This window comes from Dunckerocampus dactyliophorus, chromosome 2 (genome assembly GCF_027744805.1).
Source record: "Dunckerocampus dactyliophorus isolate RoL2022-P2 chromosome 2, RoL_Ddac_1.1, whole genome shotgun sequence".
Classification (NCBI taxonomy): domain Eukaryota; kingdom Metazoa; phylum Chordata; class Actinopteri; order Syngnathiformes; family Syngnathidae; genus Dunckerocampus; species Dunckerocampus dactyliophorus.
The window spans coordinates 28313632-28335354 of NC_072820.1; the positions used below are offsets into that span (position 1 = coordinate 28313632).

The 21723-nt window shown below is 44.9% G+C and overlaps 1 protein-coding gene across 1 annotated transcript; it reads left to right on the top strand.

The window, feature by feature from the left end:
* The first annotated feature begins 3747 nt into the window (after positions 1–3747).
* Positions 3748–20457, top strand: si:ch73-127m5.1 (neurotrypsin). Its single transcript, XM_054768810.1, has 14 exons — positions 3748–3957; positions 6422–6464; positions 10456–10698; positions 11562–11700; positions 11772–11950; positions 14137–14284; positions 14375–14553; positions 15150–15291; positions 15371–15591; positions 16517–16658; positions 16744–17007; positions 18135–18260; positions 18456–18721; positions 18923–20457. The coding sequence occupies exons 1-14, from the start codon at positions 3883–3885 to the stop codon at positions 19360–19362; spliced, it is 2607 nt and encodes an 868-aa protein (XP_054624785.1). The 5' UTR covers positions 3748–3882; the 3' UTR covers positions 19363–20457.
* Positions 20458–21723: the final 1266 nt, after the last annotated feature.

The window sequence follows — 21723 nt, forward strand, 5'->3', positions numbered from 1 at the left end:
AATGGCTGCTGGTTTGCTTTTGTCTTTCTGAGGAAGAGGGTGACAGGCTTCTATATTGTCCTTGTGTATGTTAATACCTTTGTCCTGCAGAGAGTCTACTACTTGCTGCTCAACTGAGTGCAAATCTTGATTCCCATGAACTGATCCTTCTACCCTGGTCATCACTGCAGCAGCAAAAGACCGAGGTCGTGTCAGCAACCCAGGAACAATAACATCATTTATACGTGTATATTGTTCGAGTTCAGTTAATCTACTTTCTAGTTGTGCAGTCCTAGCATCTTTCTCTTGGTTTTGTCTCTTCAATTCTTTGATCTCCTGAATCATGTCAATGAACGTGTCTTGCTTACTTGTCATTTCTTCCTTTCGGTGAGTCATAAACTCCACAGAATTCCGTAGTTCTTCCTTTGACCTTTTTAGTTCCTATATGTCCCTTTTGGTAACCATCCTCTCTCAAATCCTTGCCAGTCGTAACCTGGCCTGGTGATTGTGGCTTGGATCCCCGGGGGTGAGGGCTGGAGCCCAGCAGCAGCTAGCAAATCATGGCGGCGAAGGCTGAAAGCCCTGCGGTGGCCGTCCCAGCTAACATTAGCAGTGCTAGCTTCTTAGCACTAGTTGTCGAGACCCGGCGATGAAGGCAGGAGCTCGGTGGCAGTTGGTGGGGCTTGGCAGTGAAGGCTGTGGTGGATTTAGCTCTGCTAAGTGTCCATTTCTCCTTGGCACTCTCGTTTTGATTCTGAAGCTTTTGGAAATAGTCTGAGGCATTGTGAGTACGGTGCTGATGTGCTGCATGGACAGCAGCAGGAAGTAGGCAGCGGAAGTATTGGATGTGTGACGTTTTAAAGCCTGGATCTACCGGCATTCCATCCTGCCCGGAATCCTGTAGCCCCTGCTGGTCTATGCAGTCCCAATGACAACAGATGAGTCCCTTGAAAGAAATCAGATCAGTGGCTTTCTTCAAAAGTGGCTGGGCCTTCCATGTAATCTCACCAGTATGGGATGAGTAACATCCTACAGCTGCCTTTCAGTCGCCTCACTGAAGAATTCATGGTGGTACACACCAGAAACGCCCTACAGATTGGAGTAGACGACGCAGTGATCTACCTGCTGCACAGATCACTGCTACACCTGGAGGACAGGGGGAGCACTGTGAGGGTCATGTTTTTTGACTTCTCCAGTGCCTTTAACACCATCCAGCCATCACTACTCAGAGTGAAGATGGAGAGTGTGGGAGTAGACCAACACCTGACTGCATGGGTTATAGACTACCTCACCAACAGACCACAGTATGTGAGGCTCCGTCACTGTGTGTCTGACATGGTACTCTGCAGCACAGGTGCCCCTCAGGGTACGGTGCTCTCCCCTTTCCTCTTCACCCTCTACACCTCAGACTTCACACACAGTGTCACATCCAGAAGTTCTCCGATGACACAGCCATTGTGGGTTGTGTTTCAGAGGGGAATGATCTGGAATACAGGACGGTCATCAGGGACTTTGTCAGCTGGAGTGAGCTTAACCAGCTGCGACTCAACACCAGCAAGACAAAGGAGATGATCATTAACTTCCAGAGGAAAACATCTCACTTCACACCGGTGAACATCCAGGGATCGGACATAGAGTTGGTAGACAGCTACAAATTCCTGGCTGTTCACCTTACCAACAAACTGGACTGGTCCGTCAACACCCACGCCCTCTACGCCTCCACCTGCTGAGGAGACTGAGGTCCTTTGGTGTGTGCAGGACTCTTTTACGGACCTTTTATGACTCTGTGGTGGCCTTCTTTGCTCGGGAAGAGGCTCTTAGAACATCTCCTCTAATGGTCGCTATCGTTGGCGCCATGACCAGGTGCTTAAGGCAATTGCTGAGCACTTAGCCTCAGCCATCAACACCAGCTAACATCATCATGTTCCAACGAAGGCAGTCCCCCTTGTTGCAAAGTTGATGAGAATTAACTCACAATAGTATGAGGAAAAATAACAAAATAATAGTTATTTTTTTAAGACATAATATTATGAGAAACAAACAAAATACAATAAAGTTGTAATTGTTGTAAAATTAGGTTAGGAAAAAATGTATAATTTGGGAATAAAGTCAAAATATTCTGGGAATAAAACCATATTACGAAAAGAAAATTTCCGAAGATTATTTAGGTAGAAAGATAAAATATTTGGAAAATTAAAACAAAAACTGAAAACATGGGGGGAAAAAGAGCAAGACTTGCACTGACTTGACGCTTTACGTTATATGGAATTTCTTCTGTAATACGAAGCAAACACTTTACATAAATTCTTTATGTTCAGTGGAATTTATGTAAAAGGAGGTTTATATTATGCAAGGTACTACTGTTATATATACATATAAAAATAAAAATATCTAAGTGACCCTTGTATCCTTTCATTTTTCACCAAGTGGCCCTCGCTGGAAGAAGTTAGGACACTTTAAAGTACTGTATTACCTAATGAACTGTCCCGTGAGTGGATATGACACTGTGCCATGCAGCAAATTCAAACTTAAAGCAGAAATGAGGCAAACAAATTATTTTAGAATAAAGCAAGCACCAAGCAGAGATAACCAGCAAGAGTAAAAGGAGACAAGCAAGATTTGGGTCAAAGATAGCAAGCTTTATCAAAAAAAAAAAAAGAAAGACTGATAATGTTGGCAGGGAAGCCGTAAAAAGGAAAGGAAATCATTTTCCCAAGTAATCTCCCAGCCTGGAGCTTGTGCGGGTAAGACTAAAATGTGTGTGAAGTGGATAAATTTAGTTAATCTGTGGCTCACAGCTTGAAGGCATCCCAGCATGCGGGATGAGAGATAAAGAGGAGCAAGAAGAAGTCTCTGGAAACAGAGCTCTTGGTTGAATTAAATACAGTTTTTACTTTGACGGTACCTGAAGGAGATGGTTGACTGTTGGACGACCAGCATGATGGACCATGGGGACGTCACTTCACCTAAAAAGAAAAGGACATGAAAGCATCACATACTCTTTCACTCAAACAAAAAAGCTGAGCCGAGCATGTTGCCACATCAGCACCAGAGGTCTAGATGCGGCTGATACAAGTACGAAAAGGCCATACATTTTCATCAATGCTGACCTCTTAAATCAGCATCAAGCATGTGCTTAGTTTTAGAACACCACAACCGACTGTATGCCTCATTTTGGCTAACAAGTATGTTGACAAGTTAAAGGAAATTCAGGTAACCAACATATATGTCATCATCATCATCATCATCATTTAGGTCTATAAAGCAATGCCCCTTTGTGTGTGTTAAAAATTGACCCAGAATGACTCATCACTCACTAAAAACACAATTTAAATATTGAAAACAACGTGAACAAAATGTAGCAAATATATGTATATATATATATACATCATGTAATCATTAAAACAAAAAAATGCATTATGAGCACTATTATACCCCCAAGTATTACTGCCGTTTACAGTGATGGGTTCAAACACAGAGGTCAAATGTGGCTTAATGCATGTAAATATATTCATGCATGACAATAAAGTTTTTTAAAAACATTCAGGTCTGCCCTCTCTGCTAAAAAGCACCCCCACGTTGAAATTCTTGCAGATTTGACATTAATTTGCATATAAGGAGCAAAGAAGAGAGCGAGATGTTTCGGCAGAGCTCAACACAATGTCATTTACGCCGCATGCGCATGCGTGTGTAATGTGTGTTTGTGTGGGGGTGTTCTCCATCCCATTTTTTTTTACTGCCGCACCCTGTGCTCAACCTCCCGAAACACCACCCTCCTCATCACCATCGTCCTCCTCCTCACGCAACAGCACGTCACATCCAGCAGGGGGCGTGCTCGGGTGCACGAGGAGCGGCGTGTGGTCTGACCGAGGCGGGCGGACACGCAGCTGCAGGGCGGGTAAGATGGCTCTCAGCGGCCGGGGGCTGTTGTGCTTGATCGGGGGAGCCTGCTTCTGGCTGCCGGTGTGCTGCGGGCAGGTAAGATGAGTCTCCCCATATATGTGTGTGTACAGTTTATGTGGAGTTGAGAATGAGGACGATGAAGGGTGAGGATGATGGTGCCTTTTCTTCGCGCTCGACTGATTGATGGATTGATTTCAATGATGATGTCACAGATCAATGGAGAGAGAGTGACGGCATGGAAACAAGCTTTGTTTTTATACATCATACTATCATTTAAGCATAAGGAGACTATTGGTATTCTTCTAGTGTCCATTGTCCTATATGTCTCCATTCATACTGGATCATGTTTTATTTTTACATTTTAATGATCTTCTATTACCCTCATTGGAGTATTTACCACATTTACCCTATGTTCCTTCTTTCTCCACAACACGATATACTATTTTTAATGTCTCTGTGCAAAATTCATATTTTCTTCTGTTTTTTGCACATTAACTAAAGTCTTTATGCATTCGGTATTTTAAACATTTAACGTTCACGATCAATCCAGTATGGAGTGTAGTCAACCTGCAGCAAACCCCCTTGAGTCAATTCAGTGCACCATGTCCAATTAACGCAACAATCTACTGATCATGAAGGTGTGCTCCTGTGTGCCCTCGGGGTGAAACCTGCACGCTGCTGCAGCCGATCACAGCAAGTCACCTGCAAAGATTCTTTGGCTGCCACATTCAGCAATCCAAAAAGCTTCAAATTCATATTGTGGGCACCCTGTGGGGTTCAATCATTTGACTTGACTTCCAAAAAATGATCAAGGAATCAATTAATCATGAGATAACATTCATTTTTCACATTGTAGCTCATGTTGTACAACTGTGTGTGTGTTTGTGTTTCATCATTAGTGCAGATCATAGGGGGTAAATGGGGGTGGGTGTATGTGCAGGATTTTAATTAGAAAAGAGTGAAGTAGCACACTGCAGGGAAGCTCCAGAATCTTTTTCCCCCAATCAATTCAACACCGAGTACAACACGCCAAAAGATGTTTACGCTAATACACTAATGTTACAGAGCAGGGATGTCCAAAGTCCATCCCGGGGGCCACTTGCGGCTCATTTTTTATTAGCCTGCGGCACATTGTAATCCCAAAATGAAACACGGTCTCTCAGAACAATTCCGAACTATGCTTTATCACAATGCTGCGATGTAGGCTGTTTTTTTCTTTCTATGTGAAATAGGACTATATAGCATACTTTCACCTACACTGATTTGGTTCACAAAAGGTGAAGGATATCAGATAAAGTCAGCCTGCATCCTTCATTGCTTTCCTGTATGCAGCCCCGTGTGGCAAAAGTTTGGACACCCCAGCTCTACATGAATATACACTACATGGACACAAGTATTGGGACACCAACAGGAAGTGAAAATGGAGGCAAATGTTAATGTTTTTCTGTTGTAACAGCTTTCTGGAAATACTTTCTATACAGGATTTTGGGAGTGTGTCTGTGGAGATTATTTGTCCATTTGTGAGGTCGGTGGTCCAAAATGTCTTGTTATAATGAAGAATTAAGAGCAAGGTTGTCAAACCCGACCTCTGATTAATTAATAATTGATTAGAAGGATCATCTAAATACTTTTTCCCCACGATGTGTGCCTCCATGAACCCCTACAGTATGAATGGTGTGTGTGTGTGTGTGTGTGTGTGTGTGTGTGTGTGGAGGCAGCTGTGCGAGCATCATAACAGATTAGCATCCTAATTGAGGCGTGTGATTGATATGATTGGAGATATTAGCGCTCGTGTTCACGAGTACAGGTCACATGTTCCTGCTCTAATGTTATTACTGTACAGCAGTACCACTGCTGTGTGTGTGTGTCAGCAGTTTGAAGGTGAAAAGTATTTCTATGCCCTTGTCATCGTTTTTTTCCCCTGACACACAAACTGAGTGTAAAAGTGTGTGTGTGTGTGTGTGTGTGTGTGTGTGTGTGTGTGTGTGTACCTCTTGAGGTGTGACCTGATTTCGGGAAAACGAGACAAACATTCTGCTGTCAAACATCATCTGCTGCCGTTTTCTTCCTTTACCTGCTGACAGGGAACACACACGTGATACACAAGTGACATCAGTTGTGGTTGTGACGCCTGCAATCTAAACATTCAGCATCATTTGCATGTATTTGTTTACAGTTGAATATGCAAGGCGTCCTTCAGTGCCCAGAAAGGTGGCTGGATTTTATACTTACATGAATCATAATCATATTGATAATAATGGTTATTTTTATAGTGAAAAGCGGTTAAAAAGTGACCTTGACAATGCACACTGTAGCCTTGGTTCTTGTAATACCATATTGTTCCTCTAGGGGCAACAGTGAGTCACTGGCAAGAAAACAGGTTTTAAAAAGTGGGTAAAACATGGCAACTAAATTGAGAAAATGAAAGTATGAACACATTTAGTACAGCGCTGTGCACAGATGTACCAAATGAAATGTCTGTTTGGCGAATTAAAATGCTAACTTTTGGGAGGGGGCGGGGTGGGGTTTGTGTGTGCAGGAGGTGGCTGACGACAGTTACTTAAACGAGGTGCAGAACTCAGGTAAGCATCCCACTCTCTGCTCAGCCAGAACCACTACCACACCGCCATTTCACCTAAGCCTCTTTTCTCTCCTCTTTGCATTCCTTTTGTACTGCACAAGCTGTATACTGTGATTCTTTTTACCTTCTATTTGGTTATTGTTTTTTTCCCAACACCTTCCTTTTTTTCTTTACGCAGTAAGTGAACAAAATGTAAATAATACAACATAAGCAAAGGAAATACTGTGCCCACACCACACCATATTAATGCAAAGAAGACCTTCTTTTTTCTTTCTGTGCTTCATTCATCTACCCGCCTTCCATTTTTCAGTTCTGGCTCCTTCCCTTGGAGAAGGGTGAGGGGGGTGGGGGGCAACGATGGGGGTGGGGCGCTCATAAATCAGTGCTTTCCCACTCTGGTTGTTTCCACCAATGAGCACCTGCAGGCATTGATGTATGCATGCTGCAGATGTTAGCATCACATCCTTACACGTTGCAATGTTTTTTAATTGTTACATGTGTGTGGTTTTGTGTACTCCAGTGTAGATAAAAACCCCAAATACACACCCTGCCCCCTCCCCTCCTTCTTACAGCAAGTGTGAACCGTGTCAAATATTCTTTGTGGTGGGGAAATGGATTATACGAAGAGGGAGGCTGAGTGTTCCCATGGCGATGATGAGCAGAGTGCTGTTGTCGTGGCAATGATTGGGAGCGGGTTGGGAGCGTGTGTGTGTGTGTGTGTGTGTGTGTGTGTGTGTGTGTGTGTGTAGCGCTTCATCTATGGCAGGATGGGGGAGGTGGAAGACAAATTAATTGTTATTTCTAAATGAATTCATTATTTAAGAAAGTGTTATTTTTATGTCAATTATTTTATTCATTCATTCGTTTTCTATACCGCTTGTTTATTTATTTTTTAAATACATAAAAATAAATACAAATACATATGAATACAATAAAAATACTGTACATACTTTAAAATAATATAAAATAATAAAGTTAAAATAAAATGTAATTAAAATAAGGCAAGTACTGACATCTTTTTGGGAGGGTTTCGCCATGACCTGAAAAATAAAAGTACATCTATCAACAAAATAATAACGTAAAAATTGACACAACTTCCTACTAAATACTGATAATAATCACTGCAATAGTCTAAAAGCAACTTGTGTAAGGAACGATACATTGTCTAGTTGAGAATACAGTGAATATACTGTATTGAACAACAGTCAGCAAAAATGGAGCCAGCCAATCAGAAACAAGCAAAAACCAGCCTGTAAACTCACAACACAATAAAGAGAGTTTAGCTTGTGTATGGTCTAACTGACAGGGATGACTATAATTCCACCAAGTAGGGATGCTCCAATCACGATTTTATGCTGCTTATTTCGATACCGATCATCCAGGAGTGAAATCGGCCGATACTGATCACATGGCTTAATTACACGTTTTCAAATGTATTTATAATGAGTGCTATTGGCCAGGGGTGCCGTATAAAGGGGACAAGTCAGGACAATTTCAAGGTCCCTTGACTGCCAGGGGGCCCAAAAATAGGTAATTACTAATACAAGTAGTAATTAATTAATAAAGGTGGGGGAGGGAGCAATCTGATTTTTTCCATGGGACCCAGAATTCCTGGCTGCACCCCTGCTACTGGCTATTTGATATGAAAAAAGGAACCATAAAATCACCTTCATTTAGACCAAAACATATTTGACTTACTTTTTGAACACAACATATACCACTCTGAAACTTCCATAGGATGAGACGCCTTCTTTAAGAAGACTTTGGCGAACCCGGTGTGTTCTACCGCTGATAAACGCTGCTCATCTCGTCCGATGAATTCAATTATTTTTTGGGTTATTAGCTTAGCCGTCTGACTGTCACACACGTACGAGTGAGCCACATGGCTGTGTTAGCTGCGGCGTCCATGAGCCTCCAAAACTCACCATATTCCGTCAAGTGTTGTTCTTCAAATTCTGTATTAAAGCTTTTTAACGTGCTACCCGCGTCAGGTATTTTTCATGGTATGTGTTAGCAGCTAGTTTCCACACGGCAGACATGATTGTTTTGGTCTTGAAGGAAGTGGGAGGACGACACTGCCAAAGACGTTAGTTAGGTTAAGACACTGCCCTGCACGAAAGGGTCGCTGCGGACTGCAATAGTGCTAGCCACAGGTGATCAGCTTATGTGATCGGCGTTGCCGGCATATACCCATCATGCAATTTTTTACGGAAATCGGCTGATACTGATCGGTGGCCGATCGATGGGAGCGTCCCTACCACCAGTATTCAAATATGACATCAAATATACAAGAGGAGTCCATTTTAACATTAGATCACAGTTATTTAAAAGTGGCTGAGGGGATGAGGGCCGCCCACAATGTTGGAGCTGGAGTGCATCAATTAGTCATGAAGTACAAGATGACAGCAGAGTGATATGAAAACAATCCTACTGGGTAGTTGGTACTTGCTGCTGCAAGCTAAATCCAATCACACTCAATGTCTGCACTACTACAACAAATAGCTGCCACCTTCACTTTCCTTCCTGTTTGTTTACACTTTGTGTTGTTTATTGATCCAGGATGGATTCTCTCCTACTTTCTGCTCTTCCTTTTATCTCCCCACAAAGCCAGTGCGTGTCTGCAGCGCGTCCGTCCGTGTGTGTGTGTGTGTGTGTGTGTGTGTGTGTGTGTGTGTGCGCATGTAGTGATGCAGCGTGTGTGTCAAAGGGACAAGGCTGCTGCCATGAATCGCCGTTTGTTTAGCTGCAGCTGGCAAAGACAAAAGCAACAACTAGAAAGACCAGCAACATTTGCATCAAGCCTTTAAGTAGATAAACTAAAATGAACATGAATAGGAGGCACCTATTTGAACTTTGACCTCAGCCACCTCAAATATCTTTGTCTTGGAACTCATTCAAAATAAATAGGAGTCTTTTGGCATAGGAACAATAGCGGCAATTTGGAGAAGGCTGATGAGCATCCGTAGAAAGGCCACAATGAAGGATGCTTTATGTCCATTTAAAATCAACAGAGGTCTTGCCCAGTGCCAGGGAATGTGAAAAAGCTAACTTGAGAATTGGAAGAAGAGCAGACAGTAATACCTTTATGTGATGCGGCATTACGAGGTCATTTGGGAGAAGTACAGAAAATAAAAACAGCATCTATTTGCTTTTATAGTCTTCAGTCTGAGCTGCGTCTTTTTTTTGATGCCCTAATTTCTCATCACTTTCATGTCAGTCTCATTAGCTTCGCACATTCTCGCTCTTCATGGACGTTTACTGGGTGGTCTCAGCTCCAAGCTAAACCTCATGTTAGTCTTTAAGCTGACAGCTATTTCAGAGCAGTCAGTCGCCTTCTTGTTCACTTCAAACAAGTGTTAAAGGGATGGTTCTGATTTTTTGACATGAAGTTGTATGACACCCCCATCAGCAGTGTACTACAGCAACAGTGACTAATTGCTCCCGTGGGTCCAGTTCTGGTCAGAGATCCGTGACGAGGAACGTAGTCACTAGGGCCATTTAAGTAAAGCACTTGGCTTCTCGAAACAATATGCATTTAAAAGAGTAATCACAAAAATGCCTGCTCAAAAAAAAAATCAGACCTCACAAAACGCTCTGCGTTCTATTTGTCTCCCGGCGTATCCCTGCGCACGATCGCCTGTACATTCATGTGTACGTGTTGAAGACGCTCGTGGTAATCCTGCCCTTCTTCCACGCGGCAGCGCCGTGGCCATCTTGTTTACATATGTGTTCCACAGCGGAAGAAAATGCAAGCATCTTCATCAAACTCTTTACTTAAATGGCCCCAGCAAGTAAGCGGAACTACGTCCCTTGTCACGGATCTCCCACCAGAACTGGACTCACAGGACCAGTTGGGGGTGGTAAGTCCCTGTTGATGTACTACACTGCTGATGGGGATGCCATACAACTTCATGTCAAAAAATCCAAACTATCCCTTTAAGTGTCATGTCATCGCATTAAACGTGATCCAAATATGTCCTGTCCCCTGCTAGTCCCTCTGTCCTGCTCTGAGGGATTCACCGAGTTGGGCTACTACAATGGCACCGTGTCCCAGACGGACTCCGGCGTGCCATGCCTCAAGTGGACCGAGTTCCCAGACTATGTCATGCAGTACCCGGGACGGGGGCTCGGAGAACACAACTACTGCAGGAACCCGGATCGCGAGTCCAACCCGTGGTGCTTCTTCCGGCAGAACTCGGGCGCCATCGGCTGGGCCTACTGCGACTGTCACCAGGGTAAGAGCACAAAGGAAACCCAATTTGCTTTGAGTCCTATCAGACTTTTGCAGCAGCACTCAGGAGATCACTTCTAATTACATCTAGAGATGGAAGTGATTTGATTTGTCTGTGACAACTCACTAATAAGCTGTCCAGAACCTCGGCCCACATGCTGACTGATGCCGTCCAAATCCAAAATGCCGCCCACAATTTTGCAGACTTCAAAGTCTCTTCGTGTTTTTCACAGTCCCGTTAAAATCAAGACCAACAGAAAGGGGACTACAAAGACTCTTTTAGATGCCTAAAAGAGGATGAATTTTGTCTGCTGCCCCCCAGTGGCTGAATTAGAGTACTAACACGTAATTGCCATTTACACCAGCAGTTCTTCACATTCTCCATGCCTAACTCCTAAAAAATAAACGGAAATATGTGCCACAAAAGTGATAATAAAAAAAAATTGGTAAAAAAAAAAACTTAAAAATATTTCATGTAAAATTGTAGTATTACCAAAGAGTGCTCTAAAAATGATATTTTGTGAATTGACACGTCCTTGACATGTCAAAAAATGAGTGTGTTTGCACCTAATAATGCCCACAGATGATGATAGAAGTTCATTTGTGACGGTTGATTTGGCTCTGAAGTCATCCTTTGTTACAACAGCCACTAGGGGGCATGACAACTGAGAATTGCTGTCAGATTCTGTGAGGTTTTAATGGTTGTCCGTCTTAAATGTTCATTTTTTGGCATTTATGTGTAATGTACTGTGTAAAACAAAAGCACCTTTCACCATAAGTTTCGTTGGTGTCGCACATTGAAGGCTTACAGGCTAACATGCGTGAAGGGATGGATGACGGATGAACATCTTGTTTTCTGACGTGCAGGTGCGGCTCGGCTGGTCGGCGGCTTGTCAACCATCAGCGGGCGGGTTGAAGTCTACCTGAACGGCCAGTGGGGGGCCGTGTGCGACTCTCACTGGACCGACAGAGACGCCAGCGTCATTTGCAGGCAGTTAGGCCTGAGGTAGGCGGAGCCAGAGGTAGCGTAAACGCCGGATTTGGATGTTCTTACCAGATTGTATGCATTCTTGACAGCGACATCGGCACGGCGCTGCAGCACACCCAGTTCGGCGCGGGCTCGGGCCTCTTCCACTTTGAGCGTTTGGGTTGCCGGGGCGACGAGAAAAGCCTGAGCACCTGCAGGAGCAGGACATTTGTCACCGGAGACTGTAACCATGGAAACGAGGCGGCTGTGCTGTGTGCGCCTCCTGAAGGTCAGTGAGGAGATTTTCAACTCACCTGAGACGCACACACACGGATTGGAATTGCATGAATGTTAATGTTAAAAAAATTACAACAATTATCTTAACCGAAGTCTTTGATGTTTACGAAAACGTGCGTGAGGTTAATTGAAGACTCAAAATTGCCTTCAGGGATTACAAACAGTACGCTGTACAAGTTATGCTTGATGTTTACAAAACGTACAAATTCCCTTGGATGTTTACGCTTACAAAAACATGTATGATGGGTACATTGAAGGCTTTGCTGTTCCAGAAAACACGTCTGTTGGGTTCATGAAATACACTCAATTCATGTTGATGTTTACAAAAATGTATGTTCGGCCAGGGCCGGTTCTAGGCATACACAAACGGGGGTGCAATCAGAAATGTGAATGGGGCATATATGCACACACATCATGCCATGCGCCAGCACTTATTTTTTGGATAACTGTTTGTTCATGGCATAGGTTGTTGGCTGTGTGTCAACCTGGAGAAGTAGATTACACTTTGTCAGGCCTCTACCCTGAGATCGGTACAATTTAGGTGTTTCACCTGAAGACTTAGCTCCTGCTGGTGTCGCTCTGAAGGTCACTGAGGCACATAAACTCCCCGACCACAATAAGGTGGCAATCCTTCAGGGGGAAAATGAAAAATAAAAAAAATAAAAATAAAATAGAAAATAAAATATCCTACATCCAGATTTTAACAACCAACAACATAACATTATCCTTGAGCATTTTGAAACAAAACTGTGCACAATGTTCACGTAGGGGTCTGCGGACACAGCTCATTTGTCCTCAGTCTGTTACATGCACTCTCCCATCTGTGCTTGTGTGGCTGACAAATGCTCCTACTGGGGGAAAACAGCTATTTATTAACTATTCCCCTTGTTGATTGAACAAATATATTACATAGATCAGGGGTCACCAACGTGGTGCCCACGGGCACCAGGTAGCCCCCCACGACCACATGAGGTGCCCGCAAGCCTGCTTTTCATTCAGGTTTTGAGTTAATAATGAGAGAACAGTAGAAAGAAATGCATTCTGAAATACAAAATGTGAGTTGTGGACACCAGCATTTTGTTAATGTTTTGGTAAAACAAGCATATTTGATTTGTTTGGGTTGAAATAAGGTATGAAAATCCTTTCTACAAAAATGAGTAGCTCGTGGCCATTTTAATTTTCTAAAAGTAGCTCTCACAAGAAAAAACGTTGGTGACCCCTGACATACTGTAGATGATCTGGGCTGTGAAGTCACATGCAGTACGGCCATGGAGACGAGAGATGAGGGAAAAGCTGTCTCCTGCATTTTCTGTGGAGTTTTCACCTCTAAAAGTGATGCGGTCGCTATTCCGGTCCGTCGTGGTGAAGAGCTGAGCCGGAAGGCAAAGCTCTCAATTTATCGGTCGATCTATCTTCCCACCCTAACCTATGGTCATGAGCTTTGGGTCGTGACCGAAAGAACGAGGTCGCGGATATAAGCGGCTGAAATGAGTTTCCTCCCTAGGGTGGCTGATTCACCCTGAGAGCTTGGTCATTCAGGAGGAGCCGCTGCTCCTTCACATCAAGAGGAGCCAGTTGAGGTGGCTCGGGCATCTAGTCCGGATGCCTCCAGGACAGCTCCCTGGTGAGGTGTTCCGGGCATGCCCCAGGGCAGATTTAGGACACGCTGGCAGGATTATGTCTCACACAGCTGGCCTGGGAACGCCTTGGTGACCTTCCGGTGGCCGGGGACGGGGAAGTCTGGGCTTCCCTTCTGAGACTGCTGCCCCCTGCGACCTGGACCCGGATAAGCAGAGAAAAATGGATGGATGGATAATCTTTTTGAAATCCTCATAACGTTCCATAATAAGGACTTGCTCATCTTGTGTAAAATACACCGGCTGGGATCGCTTCATTTTTGCGCTGAAGTAGAATAATATGATTTCAAACGTCCCCTTGTATGTGAACGCGAACTGAGCACAAAGCCGAGGACCAGACTTGACAAAGTAAGTTGATAACCACCGTTACAGTGCCGTTTAATTTAGTATAATTTAGGTTTTGTTGAGCTGCATCTTGAGCACAAAGCCTGGTTTTGTTGAGCCACTTTCGCAGAATATCCCCAATGTGTCAACTATGTAAGGAAAAATTTGCGGCATAGAAATAGGTCACAATGCAACACGTGACCTTTTGCTTCATCAGGCAGCGGACCTCCACTGCGACTGGTCGGAGGTGAGGAAGACTTTGAGGGTCGCGTGGAGGTCTTCCACAGTGGGAGGTGGGGCTCCGTGTGCGATGACCAATGGGACGATAGAGATGCAGAGGTGGTGTGCAGGCAGCTGGGCTTCAGGTAGATACAGTACAACACACACAAATATTGTAAGACTATATCTATAAAACATGCATTCAAAATGTGTGTGTGTGTGCGTGTGTGTTGCAGTGGTGAGGCCAAGGCCTGGTCATGGGCCCACTTTGGTCAGGGTTCTGGTCCCATCATGCTGGATGCTGTCACGTGCACAGGAAACGAGCTGTTCCTGGATCAGTGTCCCCACGGCGACTGGGAGCAGCACAACTGTGACCACATGGAGGATGCCGGCGTCTCCTGCAGCCCATACACAGGCACAGCACACACACACAGCACACATGCACTGTCCCGCCGTGCATGACTTGTTGGACCCTGTTTTGTGTTTTCCTTTTATTACCTGTTCCTGATAGGCTCTTATTTTGTATTTTCTCTTTCCTGTCTTGCGCCATGGGCAGCAACTTTACCATTCTTTTGGCAACTTTCTTTTTCTGCACTGCAAACCTTCTTTATTAAATACATTTACATGCACATCGTGGCCATCTCTGCATCTTGGGGTCACGCAATAAACCAGAACCTGACACAGTCAAGCTTAAAACTTCTATTTATATCCTCTGCATATCAATAAATCATTCGCAAGCAAAAACAGCTTGAGGAGGGAACAGGAGGGAACCTTCTGTAGCTACACAATCCCATACATGGAATATGACCCAGTATAACCATTTCTAGGGGAAAATAATACATAAAACTATCTAAATAAAGATTTAAAAATACAAACTATATATATATATATATATATATATATTAATAATAAAAATAATGTATGCAATGTGTAAGATTCCAAAATAGAATACAAAAAGACAAAATCCTCAGTGTTGTTGTAATGTTGTTTAAATGGACGCCATGTTTTCAGATGGTGTGGTGCGACTGGTGGGTGGAGATAGGCCCTGGGAAGGCAGAGTGGAGGTGCTCCACAATGGTGACTGGGGGACGGTGTGTGATGACCACTGGACCCCGCAGCATGCCCAGGTTGTGTGTGGACAGCTAGGCTATAGGTACATTCAGAACCATAGACAGAGATGACATAAAAATGAAAAAAGAGAGAGAAATAATTGACTTTACCTCCTCCGGCAGGGGTCACGCAGAGGTGGTGTCGGATGGGACGTTTGGCGAGGGTGCGGGTCTGATCCTGCTGGACGACGTCCACTGTGACGGCTCAGAGACATCCCTGCTGGACTGCCGCCACGGCATCTGGGGACGCACCGATTGCTCCCACAGCGAGGACGTGGGCGTGCGCTGCAGAGGGCGGAGCAGCACAGAGACCAATGAGGTGCCTGCCATCGCTCCTTCCACAGGTGAGGAGACGAGGACCTCATCATCTGTCATTGAAAAAATATATATATAAACATGGCATACAGTATATAATTATATAACACATAATAACAATTTTCATAAAAAATAAAAATATACAATAAAAAAATCTAAAATCCAAAATAAGAAAAAACATAGAATATAACAGATAGACCACTATAACACATACTGTTTAATAGATTAATACCTCTCTGACATAATATATATAAAAGCAAAATAAAAAGCGTGACTGGTAGGTCCCTGCCATCCCCTGGACGGGTCCTGCCGATTCCGGCAGGCTCACTGTCCCGGCCATTTCCCGGAGGCGTTCTGCTGACTTCAATGGTCCTGTCATTCCCACCGTCCCCTGGAGGGGTCCTGCTGGCTCTGCTGGGCATGTTGTCCCGGCCGTCCCCCATAGGGGTCCCGCTGGCGACCCACCACCTGTCCTCCCACCACCCACCTTCTCTTCCTTGGTCCTTCTCTTGGCATGCTGGGGTCATGCCACAACACCAGCATCACAATAACAACCAAGATGTGACAGAATGCTCCGACCAAGACAAGATGACCTTGCGAAGATGGATTTCTGGAGCTGGCAGGTTCTAAAGGCTTCTAAAGGCACCTGCTTCTCATTTTGTGTTTATTTAGTTCAGTTGGTGGTGTCTGTCCTGCTTCACAGCATTGTCAGTGAACAGCTCATGTGTTGGTATCCTGCCACTGCGCAGCAGCCTTTATTAATAAGGTAAACATTTTACCTGCAATCGGGTCCTTCTCTTCGCATCCTGGGGTCGTGCCACAAGACCACAATGCCAAGACGTGACAAAAGGCACATTTTTTTGTATTGTATGACAAGTGGCCGGTGACTGTCCCCTCTGTGATAATGACTTGTAATTCATGTTCTCCAATTTCTGACTATTCTCCCTGTGCCAGGTCCACTTGTGCGTCTAGTGGGCGGCAGCAGCAGGAAGGAGGGGCGTGTGGAGGTGTATCTCCATGGCGAATGGGGCATTATTTGTGATTCTGGATGGAACGACCTCAATGCACTCGTGGTGTGCAGGCAGCTTGGACACAGGTGACTGCTTAAGTGTGCACAAAGAAGGCTGACTTTTAGGAATTGTAAAAACTCGAGGACAAACATTTACATCCCTCTTTCTCAGTGGTGGAGCTGTTGCAGCCGGGGGCTTCGGGCAAGGCAAAGGACCAGTCCACCTGGACCAGGTGAGGTGCACAGGCAAGGAGGAGTTCCTAGGCGAGTGTCCCTCTCTGGGCCAGAGCATCCTGGGCTGCAGACGCAAGCAGGCGGCGGGGGTCAAGTGTGACGTCATAGCGCCGCAAGTTAAGTCGGTGGTTCAAGTTTGGCATGAAGAGCTGAGCTGCGGCCTGAGGAAGCTGCATGAGGAAGGAGGAGGAAATATGGTCAGGTAGGACATTAAAACTTATTCACAGGCCAGTACACCTTCACTTTCTAATCTGATCCTAGAGTCTAACTCAAAGCCACGTGTTCATTGAGAAAAAACCCACACATTGTACAACAACAGTCCTCTAGGGGGCAGTGATGTATATATATATATATATATATATAAAACGCATTATATATATACATATACATATACATAGTTGTGGTAGGACACATTGCGACTGCGTATTAGCTGCCCTAGAGGTCAAAGTTAAACAACAGGGCCCGGTTGTTCAAAACTCATTATTTATTTAACCACTGGTTAAGTAGACTTAACCAACCGTTAACTTTAACGGCACCGTTATCTTGTCCAAAACTCGGTTAACTTTAACAGGCTGTTAACTTGATGTTAAAGTTAAGACGCTAAGACGCCATACTGTCATGTCTCCTTACATGCACTGCTGATGTCCGGGTTATGCATTACTTCACAATTTACTGTACATTGCAGCTTTTTTAGCACATGAAGTCTCTCAGAAGGTTTAAGACGGTTGCTTTCTGACATCCACTGCACCCACAGGAACAATCAGATGTTTCACCCCTTGGTGTTTTGCCAGTGCCTCAGGTATCAGTTTTGTGATGTCAGTGACAGTGGCACCTGGATAGCTGGAAGTAGCTATTCTGTTTATGTTTATCTTAGATATGGCTTCATCTCCAAGCACCAGAGCATCTTTGACCTTGACACTTGGCACAGTTTTGTCTGCCAAACAATCACATTTGGCTCTGACAATGGGAAAAATCTCACCTTTATCTGAATTTTAACCCAAATTAAAAGAGTTGAATGAAAAAATATGAAAACGTGTTTCTAATATGTTTGCTTGCCTTATTTAGCAGCATTTGAAGGTTAAATACTACAAACTACAAATATCTGCTAATTAATGTGACAAAAGTAAATAAAAAAGGCTTGTCACAATAAATAAGGTTTGCAAAAATATGAGGAACATTTCTCAGTATGATGTAGTGCAGTTGTATGCCAAACTACAAAAATAACAATTAATAGCTGTCTGCAGGTGTGGCTAATGAGCAGCTTTAACAAGTACTGGGACATATAGCATCATGATATGATAATATAAATACGATGCCAACCTCTCATAGGACGGCGTGGCCTTGGCAGGTGTCCGTGTGGCTTCAGTCCCAAAGTGAAGATGGCGGCGGCCCTCTCTGCAGCGCCACTCTGATTAGCGCGTGCTGGGCGCTGACGTCTGCCACCTGTTTCAGCAGGTAAAACACACATTTAAGCTTAAATATCATAACAGTAGTGTTGAAAAGTCTTTTTTTAGACAATAAAGAGCTTCGATCACATCGCTTGACAGTAAAAGAGTAAATAGTCGGACGTGGTGTTAGGAATGCCAGTAACTAAGGCTCCATTCCATTTGGCTTTGTGCACATACGGAATTAATCTTTCCAATCCGCTAGGTTCAGCAGCGAGCCGTCCAAGTATTTGGTGCGCGTGGGGGCGTCATCACAAACTGTCACCCCCGAGCAGGTGGTGGTCCACAGGAAGTTCAAAGGTCAGAGCGGCAGTCACGACCTGGCTTTGCTGAAACTGCCCAGCCCTAAGGGCCACTGCATGACCTTTGACACCAACGTCAACGCCGCCTGCCTCCCCGAGGTCGACACAGCGCCTGCCAGCACGCTGTCGTCCTGCGTCATCATGGTTACCACCGGCTGGAGTGGAGAAGGTGTGTATTCTGTTCCTCTCAAGCAGATGGGCCCCTCTGTGTCTTCAGTCATGCTTGTGCCATCAACCCATACAGTGGTTTGTACAGATAAATAAATACTGCAGGCTCTGAATAGTATTTCAAATTGGGGTGGGCGTGAAAACATTAGTGTGTCCTGGGGGGGCGTGCTCTACTGACATTGATGATGATGTTGCTTCTTAGATTCCGTGCTGGCCTCTTGGGTCCCCCTCATGTCGTCATGGCAATGCAAGAAGCGCCATGGCGACAGCTTCTCCAGTCATGGCACGCTGTGCGCCGGCAGCCCCCCGGACACCAGCCTGCTCCATGGTGACAGTTGCCAGGGCAACTCCGGAGGCGGGCTGCTGTGTCAGGGCGAGGACGGTCGATGGGTGCTGGCAGGTGTTGTCGCCGGCGCATACGGCTGCGCTGAACCCTCCTCGCCGGCGCTCTACACCAGGGTCGGACGCTTCCGGGACTGGATTGATGAGGTCACTGACACCCAAAATGATCGACGAGGAAAGGAGTTGAGGTTGGAAACGAATGACATCATCGGCGGCGGCGTTAGACAACATCACCCACATGCAAAACAACATAAACATGCACACCACGTGGTGGACGCTGATGCACAGATGGTGGCTTGATTGTCATTGGCTCACTGCCTGTGCCATGTGACCAAATTCAAATCTGAACTCCTGTGTGCTGACTGGCTCGGTGGCTGGATGGGCGGAGCTTGCTGTGTTGCCAGGACGACAGCCCCGGCCCTTTTAAGAGGCACAAAGATGATCCAGCATGTGCTTTCACTGTAAAAACAAAACTATTGCCAATTCATGTACAAACATGCAATGACGTTTGATTCAAACAAACAAAAACATGAAAAAGAAGGGCTTTTCTTTGCATTTTGTTGATGACTTTGAGCCATGACTAAGCTAGCTAGCTACTTAAATAAGGGCCGTACCAGTGTTTCCAATAGCAAATAGTTCAGGTTTTTAATCACCAAACCACTTTACACTGTTTCAGAGACCAGCATGTTGGGAGTTTTGTTAAAGATACAAGAAATAGATGCGCGTTTGACAAAGACAAGGACTCTCAGTAAGGTATTTACATAACAGTATGTATCCATATTATGCAAAATAGTAGTGTAGGTGTACCTATGTGGTGGCGAGTGCAGCTGTTGTTACATTTTAAATTGTTGTATTTACCAGATTTAATATTACGAATTAAGGTCAAAATACTACAAGGACAGCCAAGCTAATAAAGAGCTAAATTATTAATTAGAAGAAAGAAGGAACAAAATGTATTTTTAAAGGGAGACAATTGTTTGCTTAAGACGCTTCTTGTGCTGCTGTCAAAACGTTCTAAAACAATTCATGTAAGCCACGGTATTGTATTAAAAACACTGGTACGGTCATTTAATTGTACAGAATTTGACGTTTAAAGCCATTTAAAGCGACTTCTAATGATTGAGTGGAGCTAGTGATGTGATCCTGTTTGAGTGTCGCTTTCCACCACAAGATGGCGGCGTCGCACGTGTTCCTTCTTTCTTTACCAGACTGTAAGGTGGTAAGAAAGTTGTTTCCGACGTTATTGTGATTTGTTGTGATGTACAGTATGTGTGTGTGTGTCACTGACAGTGTTGTAACTGCAACATGGACCCCCTGTTTACATAACGCCATTAAAAGATCCATTCAAGCTTCCAGCAGCAGATCCGAGCATCTTGTCTTCTTCAGCATAAACAAACAAACATGGCCGATTGTCAATAAAGTGGTTGACATGAGTTAAACGTTCCATTACTTCACTTTCAATTGTGTTTGAGGTGAGTTAAGTGAATAATTGCTTTCTTTTAATTTCAGTGAAGTGTTGACGTATGGGTGAAGTAACACGTGTTTAAAGGGAGACATAAATACACAATCGATGAATGGGGAGGGCCGACGACTTTTATCGTGGTCCGGACGACGACTCGCTCTATACTGACCGGCGGCACAACCGTCAGGCCGACGGCAACTAATGGTACTATATTATTTTATTTATATGCCTATATATAACATAATATCCATCCACTGCTTATCCAAGGTCGGGTCGCGGGGGCAGCAGCCTAAACAGGGAAGCCCAGACTTCCCTCTCCTCGGCCACTTTGTCCAGCTCCTCCTGGCACATCCGAGGCGTTCCCAGGCCAGTTGAGAGACATAGTCTCCCTGAGACCTTCTACCAGTCGGACGTGCCCTGAAACCCTCCCCAGGGAGGTGTCCAGGTGGCATCCTGACCAGATGCCCAAGCTACCTCATCTGGCTCCTCTCATACGGAGGAATTCCTCGAGGAACACGGTCGAATGCCTTCTCCAAGTCCACAAAACACATGTAGACTGGTTGGGCAAACTCCCATGCACCCTTAAGGACCCTGTCAAGAGTGTAGAGCTGGTCCACAGTTCCATGGCCAGGACAAACACCACACTGCTCTTCCTGAATCAGAGTTTCAACTATCTGGCGGATCCTCCTCTCCAGAAGTCCTGAATAGACCTTACCAGGAAGGCTGAGGCGTGTGATCCCACGATAGTTGGAACATGCCTTCCGGTCCCACTTCTTAAAAAGGGAGAGCACAACCCCGGTCTGCCAATCGAGAGGCACTGCCTCCGACGTCCATGCGATGCTGCAGAGTCACAGCATCCGGGCGGATCTCATCCACCCTCGGGGCCCTGCCACTGAGGAGCTTTTTGATAACCTCAGCAACCTCAGCCCCAGAGATAGGAGAACCCACAGTGGAGTCCCCAGGCACTGCTTTCTCATTGAAAGACGTGTTGGTGGGAATGAGGAGGTATTCGAAGTATTCCTTCCACTGATCCACAATATCTCGAGTCTAGGTCAGTAGCACACCATCCCCACCGTACACGGTGTTGACTGTGTACTGCTTCGCCCTCCCAAGACCGTGGATGGTGGTGCAGAATCTCTTCGAAGCTGTCCAAAAGTCATTCTCCATGGCCTCTCTGAACTCCTCCCATGACCGAGTTT